The 20,490-nt window shown below is 37.5% G+C and overlaps 1 protein-coding gene across 6 annotated transcripts; it reads right to left on the bottom strand.

The window, feature by feature from the left end:
- Positions 1–258: 258 nt before the first annotated feature.
- tpm4a (tropomyosin 4a) lies at positions 259–19,565 on the bottom strand. Of its 6 annotated transcripts, none has more exons than XM_083558074.1 (9): positions 19,253–19,565; positions 17,346–17,471; positions 6,546–6,679; positions 6,055–6,172; positions 4,609–4,679; positions 4,431–4,506; positions 3,903–3,965; positions 3,673–3,742; positions 259–878 (listed from the first exon to the last, which is right to left on the bottom strand). In XM_083558074.1, the coding sequence occupies exons 1-9, from the start codon at positions 19,364–19,366 to the stop codon at positions 796–798; spliced, it is 855 nt and encodes a 284-aa protein (XP_083414200.1). In that variant the 5' UTR covers positions 19,367–19,565; the 3' UTR covers positions 259–795. The 6 variants fall into 6 exon arrangements, with proteins under 6 accessions (XP_083414200.1, XP_083414203.1, XP_083414199.1 ...); XM_083558073.1 differs by lacking the exon at positions 259–878 and adding an exon at positions 1,480–1,692 and having other exon boundaries at positions 19,253–19,558; XM_083558072.1 differs by lacking the exon at positions 259–878 and adding an exon at positions 3,406–3,490 and having other exon boundaries at positions 3,591–3,742; positions 19,253–19,511.
- Positions 19,566–20,490: the final 925 nt, after the last annotated feature.

Below are 20,490 nucleotides of genomic sequence, written 5' to 3'. Positions count from 1 at the left end.
TGGGACATATTGTTGAGCAAACATAATAAATGATAATACTGCACTGTGGTCTGAAGTGAAGCGAAGTTACTTTTAACATCAGGTGATTATTGTTCTGCAGAACTTAAAATTAATCAATAAAACAGTTGTACATCATTTCACATTCAAAAGCATAAATTATATGTGCTTGCTACTAAAGAAAGGACAGTGTGTATGGAGTGTGTAAGTTACAATTCTGTATGAAATCTGTGGTTTGATAGAAAAACAAACAACTCCGACTTTAAAATTTTTATACAAATTTATTACATGCAGAGTGGGAAAATGTTTCTTGGAACACAGAAAGTAAAACAGATGTGATTTTGGTCCTTATGAAGAGTGGAATGTCTTCATCTCAGTACTGATCTACATCACATTAAACCTCATATGCAGTAGTTCGATTTAATGTTACATCATGTCTATTCTGAACTTTTGGGCAAAAATAATTATTTTACGCATACATAAAGGAATATTATAATGTATTTTGATGGATTATCATCAGCTTAGGGCACAAATAGAAAAATTACAAATAGTAATCACAAAAATAATTATAAAAAAAATAACTCGAGTGACCACTAGATGTCAGACTGGAGCTATCATATTCCTAGGGACGTTCGTTCACTTTTTCACCATGTTTCATGTTTACCATTAAGCTAAAATTTGGGAAATTCTCAGAGTGAAAACCAAACCTATTAAATTAACCCTCTGTGATCTTTAAAATCGACAGACATGAGGAATTAAGCTGTTTGTGGAATGTATGAAGATGGAACGCCTTTTTTTTCATATGCTGTTCAACTCTTGCAGTGTCTGATCCAGAACTTGATGCATTCCCAGGTTTTCTTCTTTGGCGCTTGCTAATTTTTCTACGAAAGAAAAAGAAGAGAAAAAAATCGAAATGAGAACTTGGAGTCGTTTCGTTTGACGAGTACCGAAGAAAAACCGAGAAAAACAACCGACAGAACACTTCAACAGAACACTTTAGTAAAATAAGTGACATGGTATTGCTTTTTCTCTGTGCTCATTGTTTTCTGAAAAGTGACAGCTCTGGAGCTGTAAGGTTTGCATGCACTGAGTGACAAGTGACAAGTGCGTTTGTGATGCCACAACATGCGCATAGTCGTAGCTTCCACACGTGCACCAGAAACAAAGAAAAAGCATGAGAGTGAAGACACACAGTGGGTGTGAACTTGAGAGGTAAACTTGACCTCACCTGTTGACTTTCGAACCACGAAACAAAACTGATGACTTTTAAACAAAGAATAAGGCCTAATCAAACAAACCGTAATACTATAATAGCTATAAATATGTAACTAATGTGTAGTCATTTGTATTAGAATATGTGTGTGTGTGTGTGTGTGTGTGTGTGTGTGTGTGTGTGTGTGTGTGTGTGTGTGTGTGTGTGTGTGTGTGTGTGTGATAATGTGCTTTGGTGTTAAAATGAATGAAAGGATGAATGAAAGCGTGTTGGGAAACAGAAGAAGAGAGCTTTTATTTTCTTTTGCAGAGTAAAACAGCAGTACAGCAAACATCAGGTAAAACCTTTTAGCCAGCCATGAGAGACAGAGAGAGAAGAAGAAGAAGAAGAAAGCAGCATCTACAGGGAGGTCATATCATTAAGGGCATGGTCCAGCTCCTCCGAGATTGCCTTGTATTTCAGCTTCTGTGCATACAACTCATCTGAAGATCAGCAGGACAAAAAGCAACAGCAGCATTCGTCAAACATAGAGAGAGAGAAGCAGACAGAGAGAGAGAAAAGACAGAGAAAAGGGATTTAGCAGATAAAGCAGAATATGTGTGGAAAAATCCACAGCAGAACATAAAAATGAAGCTGCTGCTATTCTATGTAAGAAACGTGTGCAAATCCAACGGAGGGCGCTGACGGCCTCGTCGTAAATTTTCCGTCTAGCTAATCTGCTCTCGGCTCACTTTTCGGCTACGCAGCTATGAAACGAACTAAAGCCTCTCACAGGAAATGGTGTCTCTCTTCCACTGAACGCAGACATTCTTTATTCCTCTCGGGGTTATAGAAACGCTCGGTCTGCCTCAGCTGATTCCATAAATTCAGCCGAGTAAATAGGCTTCAAGAGAAACACTCCCACATGCTGAAATATAAAACTCCCCAGACCAGATTAAAACAAGATGCGAAATTCTTTATGGCCGCGATGGACAGGTCTGTTCCTGCACTAGGAAATCATACCTGTGCTGGATAACCAAACATGTCATTGAACAGGAAGTGAGAAAAGTGATGAACTTTTAAACTTTCAAGCTTCGGTTACTCAGCCAGAGCTGATCGTTCTGATATTATTGAAATATTTGGAAACACACAGTCTTTTATGGTTGCATGTTCCTTTTGTTTCTATGCAACCTACCAGGGCAAAAACCACACAAAAATCGGACAGTGAATGATTGGATGAGTCCGAATTGGAGGTGGAAGCATGGGGTTGTTTTATGGCAGGGAAGGTTGGAAACTTGAAAGGTATACTGAACCAACATGGCTACCATTCTATATTTCAACACCATGCAGTTCCATTTGGACTGCGGCTTATTGTAAGTCTACGGAAGCGCATTGCATTCACACAGGAAAAAAGAAATCACAGAAAAGGATCTCATAATTATGACTTAACATCTCATAATTATGACTTAGTATCTTATAATTATGACTTAGTATCTCATAATGATAAAATCCTGATCTCATACTTATGACTTACTATCTCATAATTATGACTTACTATCTCATAATTATGACTTAATATCTCGTCAGTAACGTCAGATCTGGTGTTTTGCGCTAAAATGCTCCCCTGCCACAGAACTGCCCCCACTTATCTCATAATTATGAGATAGTAAGTCATAATTATGAGATACTAAGTCATAATTATAAGATCTTTTCTGTGATTTTTTTTTTCTCTTTTTGTGAATGCAATGCACTTCCGTATAAATCAACTTTACCGTACAAAAAGACAATGAAGCGTATGTCCAAGCACTGGAAGCATTATTTCGAGAGCAAACAGTCGGCTGGACTGATATCTATCATGGAATGGCCTGCCCAGTCACCACACCTAAATCCTATCGAAATGCTCTGGGATAAACTGGATTGCAAGGTCAGAAGAAAATCTCCAACTAGTGAACACCTTTGGCAAACCTAATTTGTTGCATAGAAACAAAAGGAGCAGGCAAAACCACAAGATGTCAAGTTGTCCTTAATTATAATATCATTATAAACTCGAATTACTGCTACTGTAGTGTTAGCCTTTAGTTACCAGGTCAAAATAACAAGTTCATTTAAAAAACCTCAAGTACTTTAAGTACCTTTTCACAAAAAAATGTGTGTGTGGCTGCTGAAAGCCTGTAAAAAGTAATCTGAATTTTTATTTTCCTATTGATTTTAGCTATGTTCGGGGTTCGACTTCAAGTTTCAAAGATTAATATGCACCGTGAAATGCATTTTAAGCAATAAACAGGATGCGTATAATAGAAACTGGTATATATATATGTGTGTGTGTATATATATATATATATATATATATATATATATATATATATATATATATATGCATAAACTATATAGGCTCTAAAACATTTCATTAGGGAAAACACATGACATAGTAAAATCATTAAAGAATAATAATATTAGGCCAATTATAGGAAAAATGTTCATACCTTCCAGGTCATCAATGGATTTTTCCAGTTTAGCCACTGTTCTCTCTGCAAACTCAGCTCTGGTCTCGGCCTAATAGCACACACACACACACACACACACACACACACACACACACACACACACACACACACACAACATTGCATAAATAGATGATCAACTGAAAATCTTACACACGCCCCAGTATACCATCATCATTCCCAAAGTATCATTCACAAAATCAGCACCGTACCTCCTTCAGCTTGTCACTGAGAACCTTAATCTCCTCCTCGTACTTGTCTTCTTTTTCTGAGTACTGAAACAGAGAAGATGGTGATGTGGGTATGTATTCATGAACAATATTACCAGTGACAAATGATATGATTTGATAGGCAGAAATGAATCAGCTAAAAAAATCTATATTTTCTTTTTAGGCTGTCTTGTTAGGATGTAAATAGATAATTAATTATAGCATTTTTAAATGCATTTCAAATGCCCTTCTATTTTTTGTTTTATTCATGTTCAAATGGTAGCTTTGGGTTTCATTTCGTGGTTATAATAATCCTGCTGTAAAAACTTTGATATTTTATATTTACTTTGCTTGTGGCAGCTCAGGCCAGCAACATGGGTGTGCGGTAAGCAATATAAACACCCGAGTCCCCCCCAACACACACACACACACACACACACACACACACACACACACACACACACACACACACACACACACACACACACACTTGCATCTAAAGCACTATACCAGACATGGGCTTTATCTTACTTTCTCTGCCTGAGCTTCTAGGGACTTGAGGTTGTTGGTTACATTCTTTAGCTCCTCCTCTAGATCGGTGACTTTGCTGCAAGAAACCAAAAATGCAAAGCGAACCACAGCATATAAGCCGACAATCAGATGAAAACGTATCCTGATACACACTGAGGTAAAAGACTTGAGCACTCACCATTCAGACATCTCAGCTCTCTCTTCAGCTCGTTCCAGCTCACCTTCAAGAATGACAAGTTTACGAGCCACCTAAAGCAGAAATGTCCAGAAGTCATTCACGGTGTAAATGCTGTTAGCTAATGTAAAGCAAAGATGCAGGTGATCTGCTTAACTATCCGAGGTTTGCTTTATTATTTGCTAGCCCTATAAAGCTAGCAATATTTCTGTGTGTAGATTTCCAGGTTGTTTAATGCAGCTGGCTAATGTAACATAATAGGCAGGGATTTCTCATATGCTAGCTACATTCTTTCTGCTTTAGTCATTTTAGCTAGCTTACAGTAGTGCTTGATACAAGAGACACCATTATATGAACAACTCAAATGTAGTGCTCTCATCTTAGACAAATCACAGTCATATATGAGTTCATATATATATATATATATATATATATATATATATATATATATATATATATATATATATATATATATATATATATATATATATATATTCTCCGAAGTTCCTACAATTTAACAAATATCATAGTTTAATTATATATTCTTCACAAGATTTTAACTTTTGCCATGTTTTAATTCAAGCAGAGAAGACAACATTTATGTCTGTAAATCAGAGGACTATATAGATTTGGTATAATGCAAACAGAGAGACAAAATGTCTAACTCTCTAACTAGCCATATTTAGTTAGCCTGCCTTGTGTACACCTTTACATGTTACACGTGTATGTTAAAGTGCAGGAGAAATTCACATTGTCTGTTGTTTCAGCTGGTGGGCTTGCCACGGGCAATTATACTGCTATAATACGCTGAGTACGGCACGCACAATGTTCTCTGGGACCTGCTGCAATTGCATGTTGTCTTCAAGGGTGCTATCATCTGGCTCGAAGGACCATATATAATATAAGGGGGAAGATTTTATAAGAGTAAGGGACCAAAATGTATTCAATTACCCCAAAAAAAAAGTACCCAAAACTTTTTTGCACAGTATCAGAGCAGGGAGTCTACCACAATACAGCAGCCATAGAGCAGACAAGATTATGGGCCTTAGTCAGTCACCCAGAAATGGCAGTTTGAACCACAGACCTTCTCATTAGTACGCTAGTGAGGTAGTAAAATCCAGGTATTTTTCTAGTGCCAAGCAGAACTGTGTATGTTGGTTTGTGGTGATGCTGTGAATTAGGTAGCGCCTAAAAATAAATATGTACATAAAGCCCAAAGTTCCCGAAGTTTTGTTCACATCACCAAAGTAGATATAACAATCAGGTGATACAGCCAGCTAACGTTTAGAGAAAAATGCATAGCCATCATTATTTGTTCAAAGAAATAAATCTCAGTGTCATATCTCCATAGGTAATCTCCATGGCTTTGCTTATCGTAGTGAAATTCCACTGTGGAATGCGGATTATTATCCTCTACATGATTAAATGTAAATAAAGCTCTTGACTTACCTCCTCGTATTTCCGGTCAGCCTCCTCGGCGATGTGCTTGGCCTCCTTTAGTTGCATCTCCTGTATCTCCATCTTCTCCTCGTCCTTCATTGCACGGTTCTCAATCACCTTCATGCCTCTGGTGGACACAGAAAATTTATAACGGTGATTCCAAAGACCTCAATATGTAAACTTTCGGAAAGTTCCAAAGAGCCACTGATATCTAACCTTTAGTAATATAAGGTTAAAAAACTCGACTAGACATCACCTAGACATCAAACCTTCACCTATAGGTTGCTGAGATACAGAACCCCAAATAGTTTCATGTCATTGATATAAAAAGTGTACAGGGAAAATACTTTTATATGGAATAACACAATAAAGGGTTTCCGATTAACAAAAAAAGGGGACCCAATGGTCTATTAACAGCTGCCCACATATCCTTGTGCCATTGAACAGAAAGAAAAATCAGGCAGCCCATCACATCATGGGGCACCTCGAGATCTCCTCACCTCTCACTCTCATCTGCTGCTTTCTCAGCCTCCTCCAGTTTCTGCAGGGCCGTGCCCAGTCTCTCCTGCGCTCGATCCAGCTCCTCTTCCACCAGCTGGATCCTGCGGTTCAGAGCTGCCACATCAGCTTCAGCCTAAAAAACATAACGTCAGTGATCAGGGCTTTATGGAGCACCATGTTAGGAGAGCAAACATAATGTTTCATCCTTAACACATCAACATTTCACCCCAAATTGAGTGATAGTGATCAGCGTATTTTTTTTATGACAAGTTTGTGTTTCTTGCTTTGCCAACAAGTTTTTTAAAATTCAATCCATTTTTATTTAAATATCGCTTTTAACAATGAACATTGTCTAAAAGCAGCTTTAAAGAGATAATGCGATTATATAGTTGTATAAAAGAATGTATAGCTTTGGTGCCTATATGTTTGTTCCTTATAAGTATATCCCTTTTGTGGCAACTGTGGCAAGGAAAAACTTCCTGAGATGGCATGTGAAGAAACCTTGAGAGGAACCAGTCCTGTCTCGTCATACTTTTGGGTTCTAGCCTAATTTTCTAAGTCCTGTTTTAGACATTTGCCTGTTTATTCTGAATCTGATTACGAATCAGTAATGCACAAACGAGCTCATGCTCATTTATTAAATACATAACTGCCTTGCTCTTTAAAGCTTTGCTATAAAATATCCTCATAGTTTCCTCAATGTACTTCCCATTCAATAGTGTTTGGTGTTGAACAATGAACAAGTACAGGCTTTATAAACAACCTCCTATATATAACATACATGCAGTAAGAAGTGCCAAACAGACCACACCTACAGGAGCCAAACTGTGATTTGTCTCTGTTTAGTGTGAATACACTGTAAAGAGCTGCCCTTCAATTTCTCCTCCTTTAAATGTAATAGTATTATGAATAAACAAGGCACCCTGTCCTTATTCTTATGCATACTAAAGAGCAAAAGAACAAAAGAAGTATTTACTCTCTCAGCTCAGCATCGCCCTCTGAGAGCCTGTCAAACAAAGATTCTCCTTGGGAAAAGGACACAACAGTGCCTCGGGTGGCGATTTTCTGTCTGCAGGTAGCAACAATCAAACACTTCCTAAGCTGGTCATTAGCATATAATTACACACAATATCAGTGGGGTTGAACTGCATGCACACTGTTTCTCGGTTACAAAGTTATGGCCGTCTGACAGTCAGGTTATTAAGATGCCGTAGAGAACGCACAAAAGAACCAAGCGCATCTGAGAGCATTTGAGGAGACTTGCTTTTGGCCAATTTTTCCTTCCCTCTGTGGGGAACTTTAGCCTTGGGGGAGTATGCTAAACACTCTCCTGATCATGGCACAAATATTTATTCCTAAATTAACCTAATGCTTTTTTTTTAATGGAGCACCAGCACCACTGTCAGTTTGTTGACAAACCATTACATTCTCAAATGCATATAGTCTTGTAAGCAGACTCAATGGAAAGTAGAGGTCGACCGATTCATTGATTTTGCTAATTATTCCATACTCATTGTTGATTGCTGGAACTATCAGCTATGTGCAAAACCCCATACTAATAGTTTTTCCGGGTTGCAATATACAGTACAAAAACGGGCTCTAAAGGCGAATTACTATTTTTTTCATTTAAAAACTTTTTTTATTCATTTAGTTTTTATTTAATTGGAGTTTTTTTTTTGTTTCAGTTTGAATGCACGCCTTCTATTTTCCTCAATGTTTATTAATATAATTAATATATTCATATTTATTTCATTTAGCACATTTAAATGATTCAGTACTGTTTTTTATTTTTGTCAAAGTTCAGTACTATTATGCATGAAGTGTTTGTTTTTTTTATCCAGTATCCATTTAAAAAACTATCGTTGATTTGCCGTATTTGTCAATCACAATTAACAGCAAGTACGATACAACCTAGTAATCGTTATCAGTAAGTTTCCACTTTCAGTCGACCTCTTCTGGAGTCTATAATTCTATCATTATCATTATTATTATCAATATGGATTATTTTTTACACCAAAACCTTTAATTTGAAGAACATTTTTCAACCCCAGCCCTGAAAACTTATTGTGCCATGGTGTTTGAGAGTTCATATTTTCTCATTGCAATGAAATGAAATAAAGTTCAAATCAAACTAATTTAAATTTTAGCAGAATTCTGGCACAAATTTGGGCGAAGTTATCTACTGCTCTCCAGCATTCTGTCTTATACACAAGATTTAGCTTGAACACCTGAATGGAAACACCGGGTGAAAACGTTTCAGTAGATTTGCATGGTGTTGTGTACAACACAATTACCCATTTGTGACTTTCCCATATTGGTTGTCAGGTAATGTCTCAATGGAAGACTGGATAAGCGCAAAAATGTGTAAATGAACAGTCCGTAATGAACATTAACACACAAGCTGGGGAAGAGGAGGAAGCTGGTGACAAAGAGAGCAGAAAAAAATGCACAAAGGAAATAGACGCACTCAACATCCTGTAGCCTCCTCATCCACAGCCCTCCCTTTTTCCCCTCTCAGGGTCGGAACACTCCTTTCCTTAGTCACTGCGTTCCCCAGATGCCTGGGAATGCATGCCTTATATGGTAAAACACACACATTGTGGTGAATTACCGCAGCGGAGGGCCAGAAAGACATGAGTGTAATCAGTTGGGAAAAAAAGGGGGCTAAATGGATCCATGTGTATCCGACACAATTGGAGAACAGAGACTGGGGAATAGTGTTCAGGTTTGCGGTGCACACCACCGCTGCTTGTTCTGCTCTTAGAAAGCTAAATTTTTTGTATCACACACAGTGACAAGGGCAGATGGACTTGCTGAACTATTCAGTTATACCATTATTATTATATCCCCCCATTTTTACCACAGCAGCTCCTTTAGCAAATCATAGGCTTCTGTTAATGTGTGTAATGTGTTTCACAGACCGTCTGCAACATTCAATCATAATATATAGGTATAATATTTCTAAGTACATTTCAATATCTCTATCCATGCCTTATTCAGCCAATGACACTATCAAAATTTTCACTACAATATACACCGTCAATATCAAAAATCATCTATATGTAGTAATAACTTAATTTACATGTGTTAAATTCTACTAAATATGGCCCTAATTTTGATGATCAACCAAGAGATGATTGGTGATCATCCTACATACAAATCAAATCTTTATAAAATATATAAAGATATATGTGAAAAAAAGTGCATATACAAGGATGCATATGAACAGTAAACAGTAAAATTTAAGATGATTGACGTCATTGTCCTTGAAGTGACCGTGTGCGGTATGGTGTGGTATAAGTTGTATACATACAACTGAGCCTTTAAACTTTGGGACACACCTACTATCTAATTCTGTTGCTCATGCAAAATGATAGCAAACTTTGTGCTTGTGCCATGGAAGCAAGTGACTGGAGCTATGACTGTTCTAAGCTTTCTGATCTCTTACATGATAGGAAGTAATTGTATGATTTGGACATGCACTTTGCACAATACTAAACTGCAGGCTATATGTGTCCATTGGGTTCTTCGTAGGACTTTTAGAGAATCTGCATATTGTGTTTAATCAAAAAAATGTATTATATACAATACTGACTTCTAATATCACCCATAGCTACAGTACTTGTTCTAATTGGTTGATCCAAATATTTTAATGAGCACACTTGAGATACATCTGTCCAAATTATGCCTATTCAGCACAATGTATCTACATTTATAAATCATCCACTAGCTTTCATTTGATTTCATTCGAGCATACACTATATGGACAAAGTACCGGCACACCTGACTTTCCCTTTTTCTTGAACTAGGAGATCCAAACCTGTTCCAGCATGACAATGTCCCTGTGTACAAAGAAAGATCTCAGTGGAGATACGGTTTAACATGTATTGGAGTTGAAGATCTTGAGATCTTCCCCTCAAACCTCTTGAACACCATAAGGATGAACTGGAAAACTGAGGGAACCCCAGTTCTCCAAACCTTACATCAGTACCTGAATTTACTAATGCCCTCGTGGCTGAATGAATTTCCACAAATCTCCACACTTTAAAATCTAGTGGAACATCTTCTAAGAAGAGTGGAGGTTATTATAACAGCAAATGAGGTCTCAGTGTTCAAAAATTAAAATATGGTCAGGTGTCCAGCCCATGTGCAGCTTCTAATAGCATTTAAAGCTAGAAACAGTACTGGGTGATTATAGTCTCACTCAATTGTAATGAAAAAGTAACTATACCCACCTCACAGGTCACAAGATATGTTTTGATATAGTTGAAACTAGAAGGTCAGCATTTATTCATTTGAAATTTTGTGGTCGAAAAACAGATACCAGATTACATTGGAAATTTTCAGAAGCATAACCTGGCAATATTCACAAAGCCAGCTTTCTCACATCTCCATCCATGTAAATGGACCTTCATTTTAGTGCAGGCCAACTTCCTGCCTATCTGCATGTTGATCTTGGTGCACAGGAAGGGCAGATGTGGAACAGGAATGACATCCTGATTCAGCTCCTCAGGGAACACCATAGTCCAGAATAGGACAAAGGCAGCTCAGTGGTGTGATGTTCACCCCTAAGAGACCCTGAGACCTTACCTCGACATTCACTGTAGTGAGGCTAAGCTTTTGGAGTGTTTTTTATTAAGCCCAAAAAAGAGTTCTATAAACCAAGTTAGTCAGCGAGGACTATAAACATTTAGGAATATGACAAATCCTCTCAGATATCCTGCCAAGCCAGTTTAAGTTAGCCAGCTGGCTAACATTAGCAGTGGATATTAATCAAATGAATTCATCACGTCCACAAATCCTCAGCTTATATTAGCTGACTGGCTAATAAAATCAGTAAATGCTAAAAACATCATTCCATACATGGACACACAGACATGCCTAATTTAAGATTCTATGACTTCTAAATAAGGCTTCAAAACACCTCTAAATTTTTTTTGGATTTTTCACATTTTGTGAATTTGTGTTTTTGACAGACAGATATATAATTTCGCTCAGAAATGTTTGTAAGTATCTCGGAAAAAAGACTAAAATGACCCTGTGGCTGCATCCATAATGAGCGAGATTCAACACTGATCAAAATTTGTGAAATTTCCTAATAGAAAGTACCACGCAATTTTGATAGGAATGGCTTGTAAAAAGCCGCCCTCGCTCCATGATGAGCAGATCACAGAGTATAACGATAACCTACGATCATTAACTTCCAACAAACAAGTGTAATGAGAGACAGTTTGAATCCCAAATGGCTGCCTCCTCCCTGTATGTACACTACACGCCCAATAGGGAGACAATTGACACTTAATTTCCTACTTCCTATGCAAATACCCTGCCCATGTAGCTTGTTTTCTTTACGGTGTACTTTCAGCTTTTCACTTTTTATAAACAAGTCCACTACATTTGGTGCATGCTTTAGTGTACTATATTTTCAATAGGGAGCCATTAAACACACCCAAATGGAATCCAGCAGTGGCAGTTTGCTTGATCCATGACCTTTCCATCAGTAGACCAATGCCTTAACCGCTGTTCCTCCACCATTGGCACACATCGAACTACACCCTATCAATCTAAGAGCTACAGTTGTAGTTAAATATCTACAAGATGTCTAGCTAGTGGACTTGACAGTGGTATTAGCTCAAAAAAAAACCTAAAGCTTTAGAAATGGATCTGAATTTGAGCAACGCAGCTGGATGAACATTCCTGGATGAACCAATGTTTAAAGAAGCATTATAGAAAGATTACTTATAGAAGGCTTAAGAAGTGACACCATTAAAGATTACGTATTAATTTAAATATTGAGAGGAAAGTCATTCAGGGTAAAGGGTATTATAGTATACTACAACATACTGTGTAATATAATGTGCCCAATAGAGATCCATGTGGAGATATATCTCAGCACCACTAAGCTGCTATTGCTGGGCCCTTGAGCAAGGCCCTTAACCCTTAACTGCTCAGATGTTTAACTTAGATCACTGTTATTCACTCTGGATGAGGGGGCGTCTGCCAAATGACATAAATGTAAATATGGTACTCTAGGAATCACCAAACCTTGAGAATAATACTTTTCTCACTATATTGTACTTATATTTAATTCTCTAAAGTCAACAGTTCCCGGGGCTTCCAGAAATGGCAGTATCTAGATACCGGAGTGGAAGGGGGGTGTATCCTGTCTTCCCTATGCTCAGGAGCCAGTTCAGCTTAACATTTTGGATGTAATTTCAGGATTTTTTTTTTGAAAGACGACTAAAACTGACCAGAAGCTACAGTCATCCAGAGCTCTTTGTCTTTGTTTCTATCCTGCAGAACAAAAGTCACATTGGACATCCTGTCTGCACTCTTCATGGGGAATAATGCTATGTGCACACCACTTATTCACCCTCACTTCCCATAAACACAGTTGCAGAAAACTTGGGGTAGTTTTACATTTTTTCAACATGAGTCAGGGTTATATAAAAATGTCACATTTAACCATGCACACAGAGTGAAAGGGGGGTTTGTGGCTCAATGTGCCCTGGAATTAAAACATGGGTTGTGGGCCAACTGCACACTGGGATGCTGAAGAGTGTGCAAAAATCTTACTGAAAGACAGGAAGAAAGAAAGGTTTAAGGGAAAGAAAGAAAGAAAGAAAGAAAGAAAGAAAGAAAGAAAGAAAGAAAGAAAGAAAGAAAGAAAGAAAGAAAGAAAGAAAGAGAGACAACAAGCAAGCAAGAAAGAAAGAAAGAAAGAAAGAAAGAAAGAAAGAAGACAGCAAGTAAGAAAGAAAGAAAGACAGCAAGCAAGAAGAAAGAAATACAGCAAGCAAGAAAGCAAGAAAGCAAGAAAGAAAGAAAGAAAGAAAGAAAGAAAGAAAGAAAGAAAGAAAGAAAGAAAGAAAGAAGGAGAGACAACAAGCAAGCAAGCAAGAAAGAAAGAAAGAAAGAAAGAAAGAAAGAAAGAAAGAAAGAAAGAAAGAAGACAGCAAGCAAGTAAGAAAGAAAGAAAGACAGCAAGCAAGAAGAAAGAAATACAGCAAGAAAGCAAGAAAGAAAGAAAGAAAGAAAGAAAGAAAGAAAGAAAGAAAGAAAGAAAGAAAGAAAGAAAGAAAGAAAGAAAGAAAGAAAAAAAGAAAGAAAGAAAGAAAGACAGCAAGCAAGAAAGAAAGGAGAGACAACAAGCAAGCAAGCAAGCAAGCAAGAAAGAAAGAAAGAAAGAAAGAAAGAAAGAAAGAAAGAAAATACAGCAAGCAAGAAAGCAAGAAAGCAAGAAAGAAAGCAAGAAAGAAAAAAAGAAAGAAAGCAAGCAAGAAAGAAAGAAAGAAAGAAAGAAAGAAAGAAAGAAAGAAAGAAAGAAAGAAAGAAAGAAAGAGAAATTCCTTTCCAAGGCACAGAAAACCATCAGTGCTTTTCAAGAATAAAAAAGGGTGGTTCCTGGTAGAACTTTGACTGCCAGGACCAAAGAACCCCAGAGGAACCCTTTTTGCACAGACCTCAGACTGGAATTAAAAAGGTTTTAAACAGCTCAGAGAAGGAAAGGAGACAGGAAGTGGACGGCGTTTAAGTTTTTGGTTTGTTTTTTCTCCATCGCTCACGTTTTCACGTTGCTGTCGCTCCAGCTCGAGCTCTCTCTGTAAAGTCAGCGCGCGATCCTCCGCACCATCAGCCTGCGCGTGAAGCGCCTGGATCTTCCTTTTCACCGCGTCCAAAGACATTACACCTGACATGCTTTTCTTTTCTATATGATCTGATACCAACAAAAAAAAAAGACAAAAACGAACCTAAAAAAAAAATAGGTCACAGTCTATTTAATTATAATCCCTAAAAAAAAATGGATGAGTGCAAGTGAGTTAGTAGAAGTTGACACGAATTAGATTTCTTCTTGTGTCCTTCAAAGTTCCGTAAAAAAACATAAAAAAAGTATACAAATATAAAAGAGTGTGTTAGAATTAAGCTCCTGGATCACTGAGTTTGCAGGAATGTAACGGAAGAATCGCACTGAATCCAGCCATTAAAGAAAACGCCTGGCGGGGGGAAGCCTGCTGCCCAACAACGTCACCGCGGCCGTCAAATAGAAAGTGGGTATTCGTGCATATTTTAAATATGGGCGGGGTTAAGACGTGGCTTCAAACTGAAGTTTACTGACTATATATTATTGAATCTATCGACCATATAAGACTAAATTAAACAAGATTTTTTCAACAATATTTTTTTTTACTTGTTATATATATACAATACAGCACAGTGAATTTTTTTGTTGCATTTCCCAGCGATGTTAAAAAGCTGAGGTCCGCCATGATCCATGATAAAGTACCCCTGGATCAAGGGCCCAAGAGTACCAGATTGACAATACAGGGGACTTGAAATCATCACCTTCCAATAAGTAACCCCAGGCATTAACCACTTCTCCACTTCCCTACTGTTACCACTGTTAAATTTGACTGTATTTAGGATAGTGTTCATAATTATAATTATAAAAATAAATTAATAAATTAATAAGGTTTCAGACTGATACAAGAAGGACAATTGAACCAGCATGGCTACCATTCCATACTTCAACACCATGCAATTCTGTCTGCAGCTCATTGGAGCCGACTTCACCATCCAACAAGACAACGATTCGAAGCATACGTTTGGAGAGCAAACAGTCGGCTGGTGTGTTATCTATCAGCCTGCCCAGTCACTGCAAATAAAATCCTATTGAACTGCTCTGGGATAAACCAAACTGCAAGGATAGAAAGAAATCTCTAACTGGAGAAATCCATTGAGAAATTAACTTTCTGCATTCCAAGAGTGTGAAAAGCTTAATCATGCTATGTGAGGATTTTTTAAAATTAAAATAAAATACATTTGTACAATAAATCGTACCAATAAATGAGCTAGTTTGTTTCATAGAAGCATAAGGAACATGTATGCATCTCCTCAATCTGTTTGGAAAAAATTAGCTTACAAACCTTTTGACAGGCGCTATATGTCTTACTGAAACAAATCATATCATGAGGAGAAGATGTGATCTGATGCATGCTTTGTTTGCTAAACTGTTTAATGTATTTTATTTATTTTCGATCACATTGCATGCGCTGATTGTTAAGAGAAGTTGCACCTCTGTATTTAAATGCAACCGGAGTCAGGGGGAGCTGATTTCATTACACACAGGAGTGTGGCCTCTTTTTTTCCCGTTTGTTTTGGCTGGATTCTTAGAATTCCAGGGCTGTTGAGCTACATGTCTTCTCTTGCACCCCCTATTGCTTCTTGCACTTATCAGTAACAGGCATTAAAAAAAATACCCTGCTCATCCCCCCCAAGTCAAAAGGTTTTGTTTGCTGTGAGGTATTAGCTTCCTCTTTTCTCCTCTTTTGCAGTTGGGAATTCAGATGTATAATTAGTTTATGGTTTTGCCTAATTCATGACATGTGGTATGGTGGACTGAACCAGATTTCCAAGGTCCATGTTCCAAAGAAAGTACTGGAAACAGCAGCATTTTCTGACTCTTTAGGCTTTCTTGCAGTGAGGTTACATTAGAAAAAAAAGTTTAAGGAACCAAAGAAGAGCTAGGGTTGTCTTCAGAGACCACAAAGCTATTTTCCTAATTGTGCTGTTTACTAGTACAATTATATGCAGACTTCATGATATAGTCGGAATGCGCTAGGACTTTGTGGCTTAAGTGGATGAGAAAACACAGGATTGCGCCGAGACGTTTTAGAGAAACTCCAGGCTTCTGTGTTCAGTTCAAGCAATCACTCACTGAGTTTTTCTGCTGCAACCTCCAGCAAAAACAGGGCAAAAATAGATACTGAATTTAAATAAGGCCACATATATAAGCGTAGATTACACACACTGTCCCTGCTTTCTTTGGGTGAGACTCATTAATGAAGATTTGATGCTCTATGTTAATATATACAGCTCTACATGTGGGGGTTAACAGGAACATACTGCATTGAGCTTCTGTAAACAGTCAGACTAATGATCAGGGCCAGCTGGTATAAATGTACTAGCAAGTCTTCTCTTTGTTTCAAGGAAAAATTACATAAAATAAAATGTACATTGCCTTATTCAGTGTACAAATAGCCTAAATCTTTTGTTTTTGTGAAATTAAGAAAAACAGCACCACTAAAGATTATAAATAAAATAATTTACAAGGATATGAAGATGCAGGTTTAGTCCAGACTTCTTTCTGGCCAAGACTGTAAATCAGGGACAGTCGTGTCAGGCGATTACCCAGACAGAAACCCCCCTAGATTTTTGTCTGCATTTGGGCTGATTTGTTTCATCTTGGGTTTTTTTGACACATGTGTAAACCTATTTTAATACTAACAAGAAACAAATCTCTTGTGTCACTCTTGTGTAGTTTGTCTCTTGCGAGCTGGCCTGTCCAGCACTATTTAGATAATAAAAATAGCATTAATATGAGTTTTCTAACACAAATTTATTAAACACAAATATAATAATATTATATTAAGTACTTAAGTACATAAGTACTGTGCAATTATGTCATGTGAAATGTGAAATGTGTGTGAATGTGTTGTTTAATTTGGATTGCAGGCTCTGTTTCATACGCTAGTCAACCGTAGATTAGCAAGCCTAATGTACTCGAAGTTGCACCAGCAATTGCTGATGATTCTTTAAAAGTTTTCTGACTGGAGAAAAGAGTCTTCAGGTTTGAGATTTGCAGACAGTAATGTATTTCACCTTCTGCTTCTCATGATCACATGCATCTGACTAAAACCAGCTCACATCATTCAAGATTCATATGAGTCTAAATCTTACATTTTACACTTCATTGCAAAAGATGCTAAACCTGAGGCCATCGAACAAAACATCTCACTTACATCAGCAGCCTTCTTCTCAGAAAGTTCCAGTTTGTCTTGGGCATCCTTTAGGGCTTCAGAATACTTGTCCAGTTCATCTTCAGTCTGCTTCAGCTTTTTCTGCAGGCCGACCAGCTCATCATCCAACTGGATAACACACAGTACATTACTTTTTTTAGGCTATTATCCGTCACTGATTCCTTTAACTGGAAAATAAAGTTCATACTAAAGATTTTCTGAACAAAGACAACATTTCAAACATTAGACTCACATTTTCTAAATGTGCATTATAATAAGCTGGCTTTTAAATAAAAGGATACACTATACGGACAAAGGATTGGGGACGCATGACCATAAAACTAATGTGCTTTTTAAATGTCCCATTCAACATTTATTCCCCATTTGCTGTTATAATAACCTTCACTTTTCAAGGAAGATGTTCCATTAGAATTTAGTAAAGTAAGGTGCTGATGAAGGTGAGGTGAGGTGAAAAGGTCTGGGGTGCAGTCAACATTCATATTCATCCCAAAGGTGTTCAGTAAGATTGAGGTCAGAGCTTTATAACAGGCCGTGTCATATCTTCCATTCATGTAAACCATATCTTCATGGAGCTGGCTTTGTGCACAGGGATATTGTCATGCTTAATCAGGTTTGGGTCTCCTAGTTCAAGTCAAGGAAAAATGTCATGCTCTCGCCACCAGTGTTATACTATATAAGTGTGTACCTTCAACTTTGTGGTAACAGTTTGGGGAAGAAACACATATGGCTGGAAAAGTCAGGTTTCCCAATAAATTTGACAAATGCTTAGATTCATATATACTGTATATACATATAGTTATATAATATATAAACAACATATAGGGATGTGTAACGGATTTTTTTCCAGAGCCGCAAAGGATTGCTTTTAAAATGACATTTCTCCGTTTAGATCATTAGTGATTATCACCTGCTGGACTCATGAGCATACTATGGTGTAGTAAACAAAAACCAATTATAAACACTTGTATGTTGAAAGGGACATTATTGCAGATAAGTAAGCGATACATGTGAGAACATTCCACTAATGCACTCATGCCAGTTAACAAAGCCAGGTCTCGCACATCTGTAAGCTGATAATGTGACTTATTTTTAGTCCAGGTTAACAACCCTGCTGGCATGTGGTGTTCGCAAACACTCAAATCTGAGCCTAATCAGTTTGCTCGCGTTCCTGTGGTGCTACAGAAGAATCTGCCAAGATTCCAGGAAGCCAAACGAGTAGCTCACTCAGGAATGTGCTCAGTAGCCTGGAATGGCGAATGGTTTATGTTCACCAATTTGTAAAGGAATTAGACAATTTAGCATGAGTTAGACATCCTTTACACTACAGCACTGTTGAATTTGATCAGAAAGTATTAAATAACTGCAGCACTGATAGTAGATTTCACTCTGATTCAAACAATATGTATATATCTATTAACTATAAACCATAGTAACAGCTTGTTCACATGAACTTGTATTGCAAACACCCTACATAAGCTCAGCTGGATAATAACCTAATAAAGCTGTCTTTAATGAGATGATTATTTAACCTTTATGGGAGGAATTTGAAAGGACTTTGGGCTTTCTTGTGTTTTTAGACTTAAAAAAAAGGGGAGGGGGGATGTGGTGAGGGAATGACCATTTATAGCTACTATAATTATAAACATTTATAGCTACTTACTTACTTAAAGTAACTATAAAGTCACACGTTTAATTTCTTTCAAGAGCACAGCCCATCAGTTTAATCCTTAATGGACATCCTATCCAGGCTTTTTTTACTACAGTAAGACTTGATTTTTACTATTGTAGAATATAGTAAATGCTCTTTCATTTAAAAAAAATGTTCTTGCTACTCCTAATATCAAATATCTCCTAGATGTGTAGAAGATCATCTTTCCCTTTATTCATACCTGCTTACACTTCTCCTCAGCAGCTTTCTGTTCCGTCTCGGCCTGCTCCGCCCTGTCGATGGCATTCTCCTTGTCCAACTTCAGCATCTGCATCTTCTTCTTGATGGCCTCCATGATGACAGTTAGACTTCAGCTAAGCCCAGTAATGAATCAAAAAGTCAAAGCAAATCTGCAGGTTCAGAGAGCTAGAAGAGAGGAGGAGAGCTGCAGACACAGAGCTGAAGTAGACCACAATGCCTGATCTTGCCGTCCTGAACCTTACCAGACATAGCGTTCAGCCCCCTCCCTTCCTCCGGCTCCACGACTTCATATCAGCCCACTTGGATGGAGGAATGGCTTGGACCAGAATCATTTACAGCAGCTCAAATCCCTTGTCCTTATTTGGAGCTCTTGTATTTTGCTTTTTAAAAAAAGTGATAGAGGCCCGTGAAAGGAACTGCTTCCAAATTTAACCCTGCGCTAGAACACATTGGGGATGTGGTGTGAGGGTTAGAACATATTTAAGTAAGGTCTTATGATTGGAAACATTTGTTTTTGCAGATGATTGAAGGTACAGATTGTCAGGTACTGATTGTCAGGACTACTTAAATCTCTCAAAGGTTGGTATGATGTAAATGTTAGAAAAGTGTGAAAAAGAAACTGGTCTTCTCAGTAATAAGGTGCAATTTTCTTGATGGACCATTTTCACACACTTATATGCTCTTGGTGAATCTGGAGCCGGTCCCAGGAACATTGTGTGTAGGACAGGAATGCATTTGGAATGAGATGCTGGTCTGTCTGTATTTTAGGACTGATATCCTGTGGAACCCAACAACAAAAAAAGTCACACAAGCAAAAGGTTATCATTTTCATAAGCTTGCAGGACCAAGTAGACCACACTGTGCGATGCATTCATTTATGACATGTTGACATACATTTGCGTAAAGCATCAATATTTGTCCATACCCATGTTCATTAGAGTATTAAAAACTTGAAAAGTATTAATTTAAGATACATTTAAAACAGATAAACGTGTGATTAAGTTGCGATTAATTGTGAGTTCACTCATGATATCATGCAATTAATCATGATTCAATATTTTAATTGATTGACACCCCTAATATTAATATGATGTGAGGACCAGTTACCAGTGTGACACCAAAACAGGTAACAATAATGGCTACTTTTTACTTGAGTACATGTCAGAGCCCAAACTTCTTCACTTTAATTTGAGTAAAGAAAAGTATAGTCAGTACTTC

Source organism: Silurus aristotelis, assembly GCF_946808225.1.
Source record: "Silurus aristotelis genome assembly, chromosome: 13".
Lineage (NCBI taxonomy): Eukaryota > Metazoa > Chordata > Actinopteri > Siluriformes > Siluridae > Silurus > Silurus aristotelis.
This window is presented reverse-complemented; position numbering and strand designations above follow the sequence as displayed.

Bases quoted from the DNA above. Each gene is read 5' to 3' on its own strand.
- tpm4a (XM_083558072.1), bottom strand. From the start codon at position 19,366: ATGGAGGCCATCAAGAAGAAGATGCAGATGCTGAAGTTGGACAAGGAG. The intron at 6,680-17,345 runs GTAAGTGAGATG...TATGTTTTTTAG, and splicing joins CTGAGAAGAAGGCTGCTGAT to GCTGAAGCTGATGTGGCAGC. The intron at 4,680-6,054 runs GTAAGTCAAGAG...TTTCTGCTTTAG, and splicing joins CTGACCGGAAATACGAGGAG to GTGGCTCGTAAACTTGTCAT.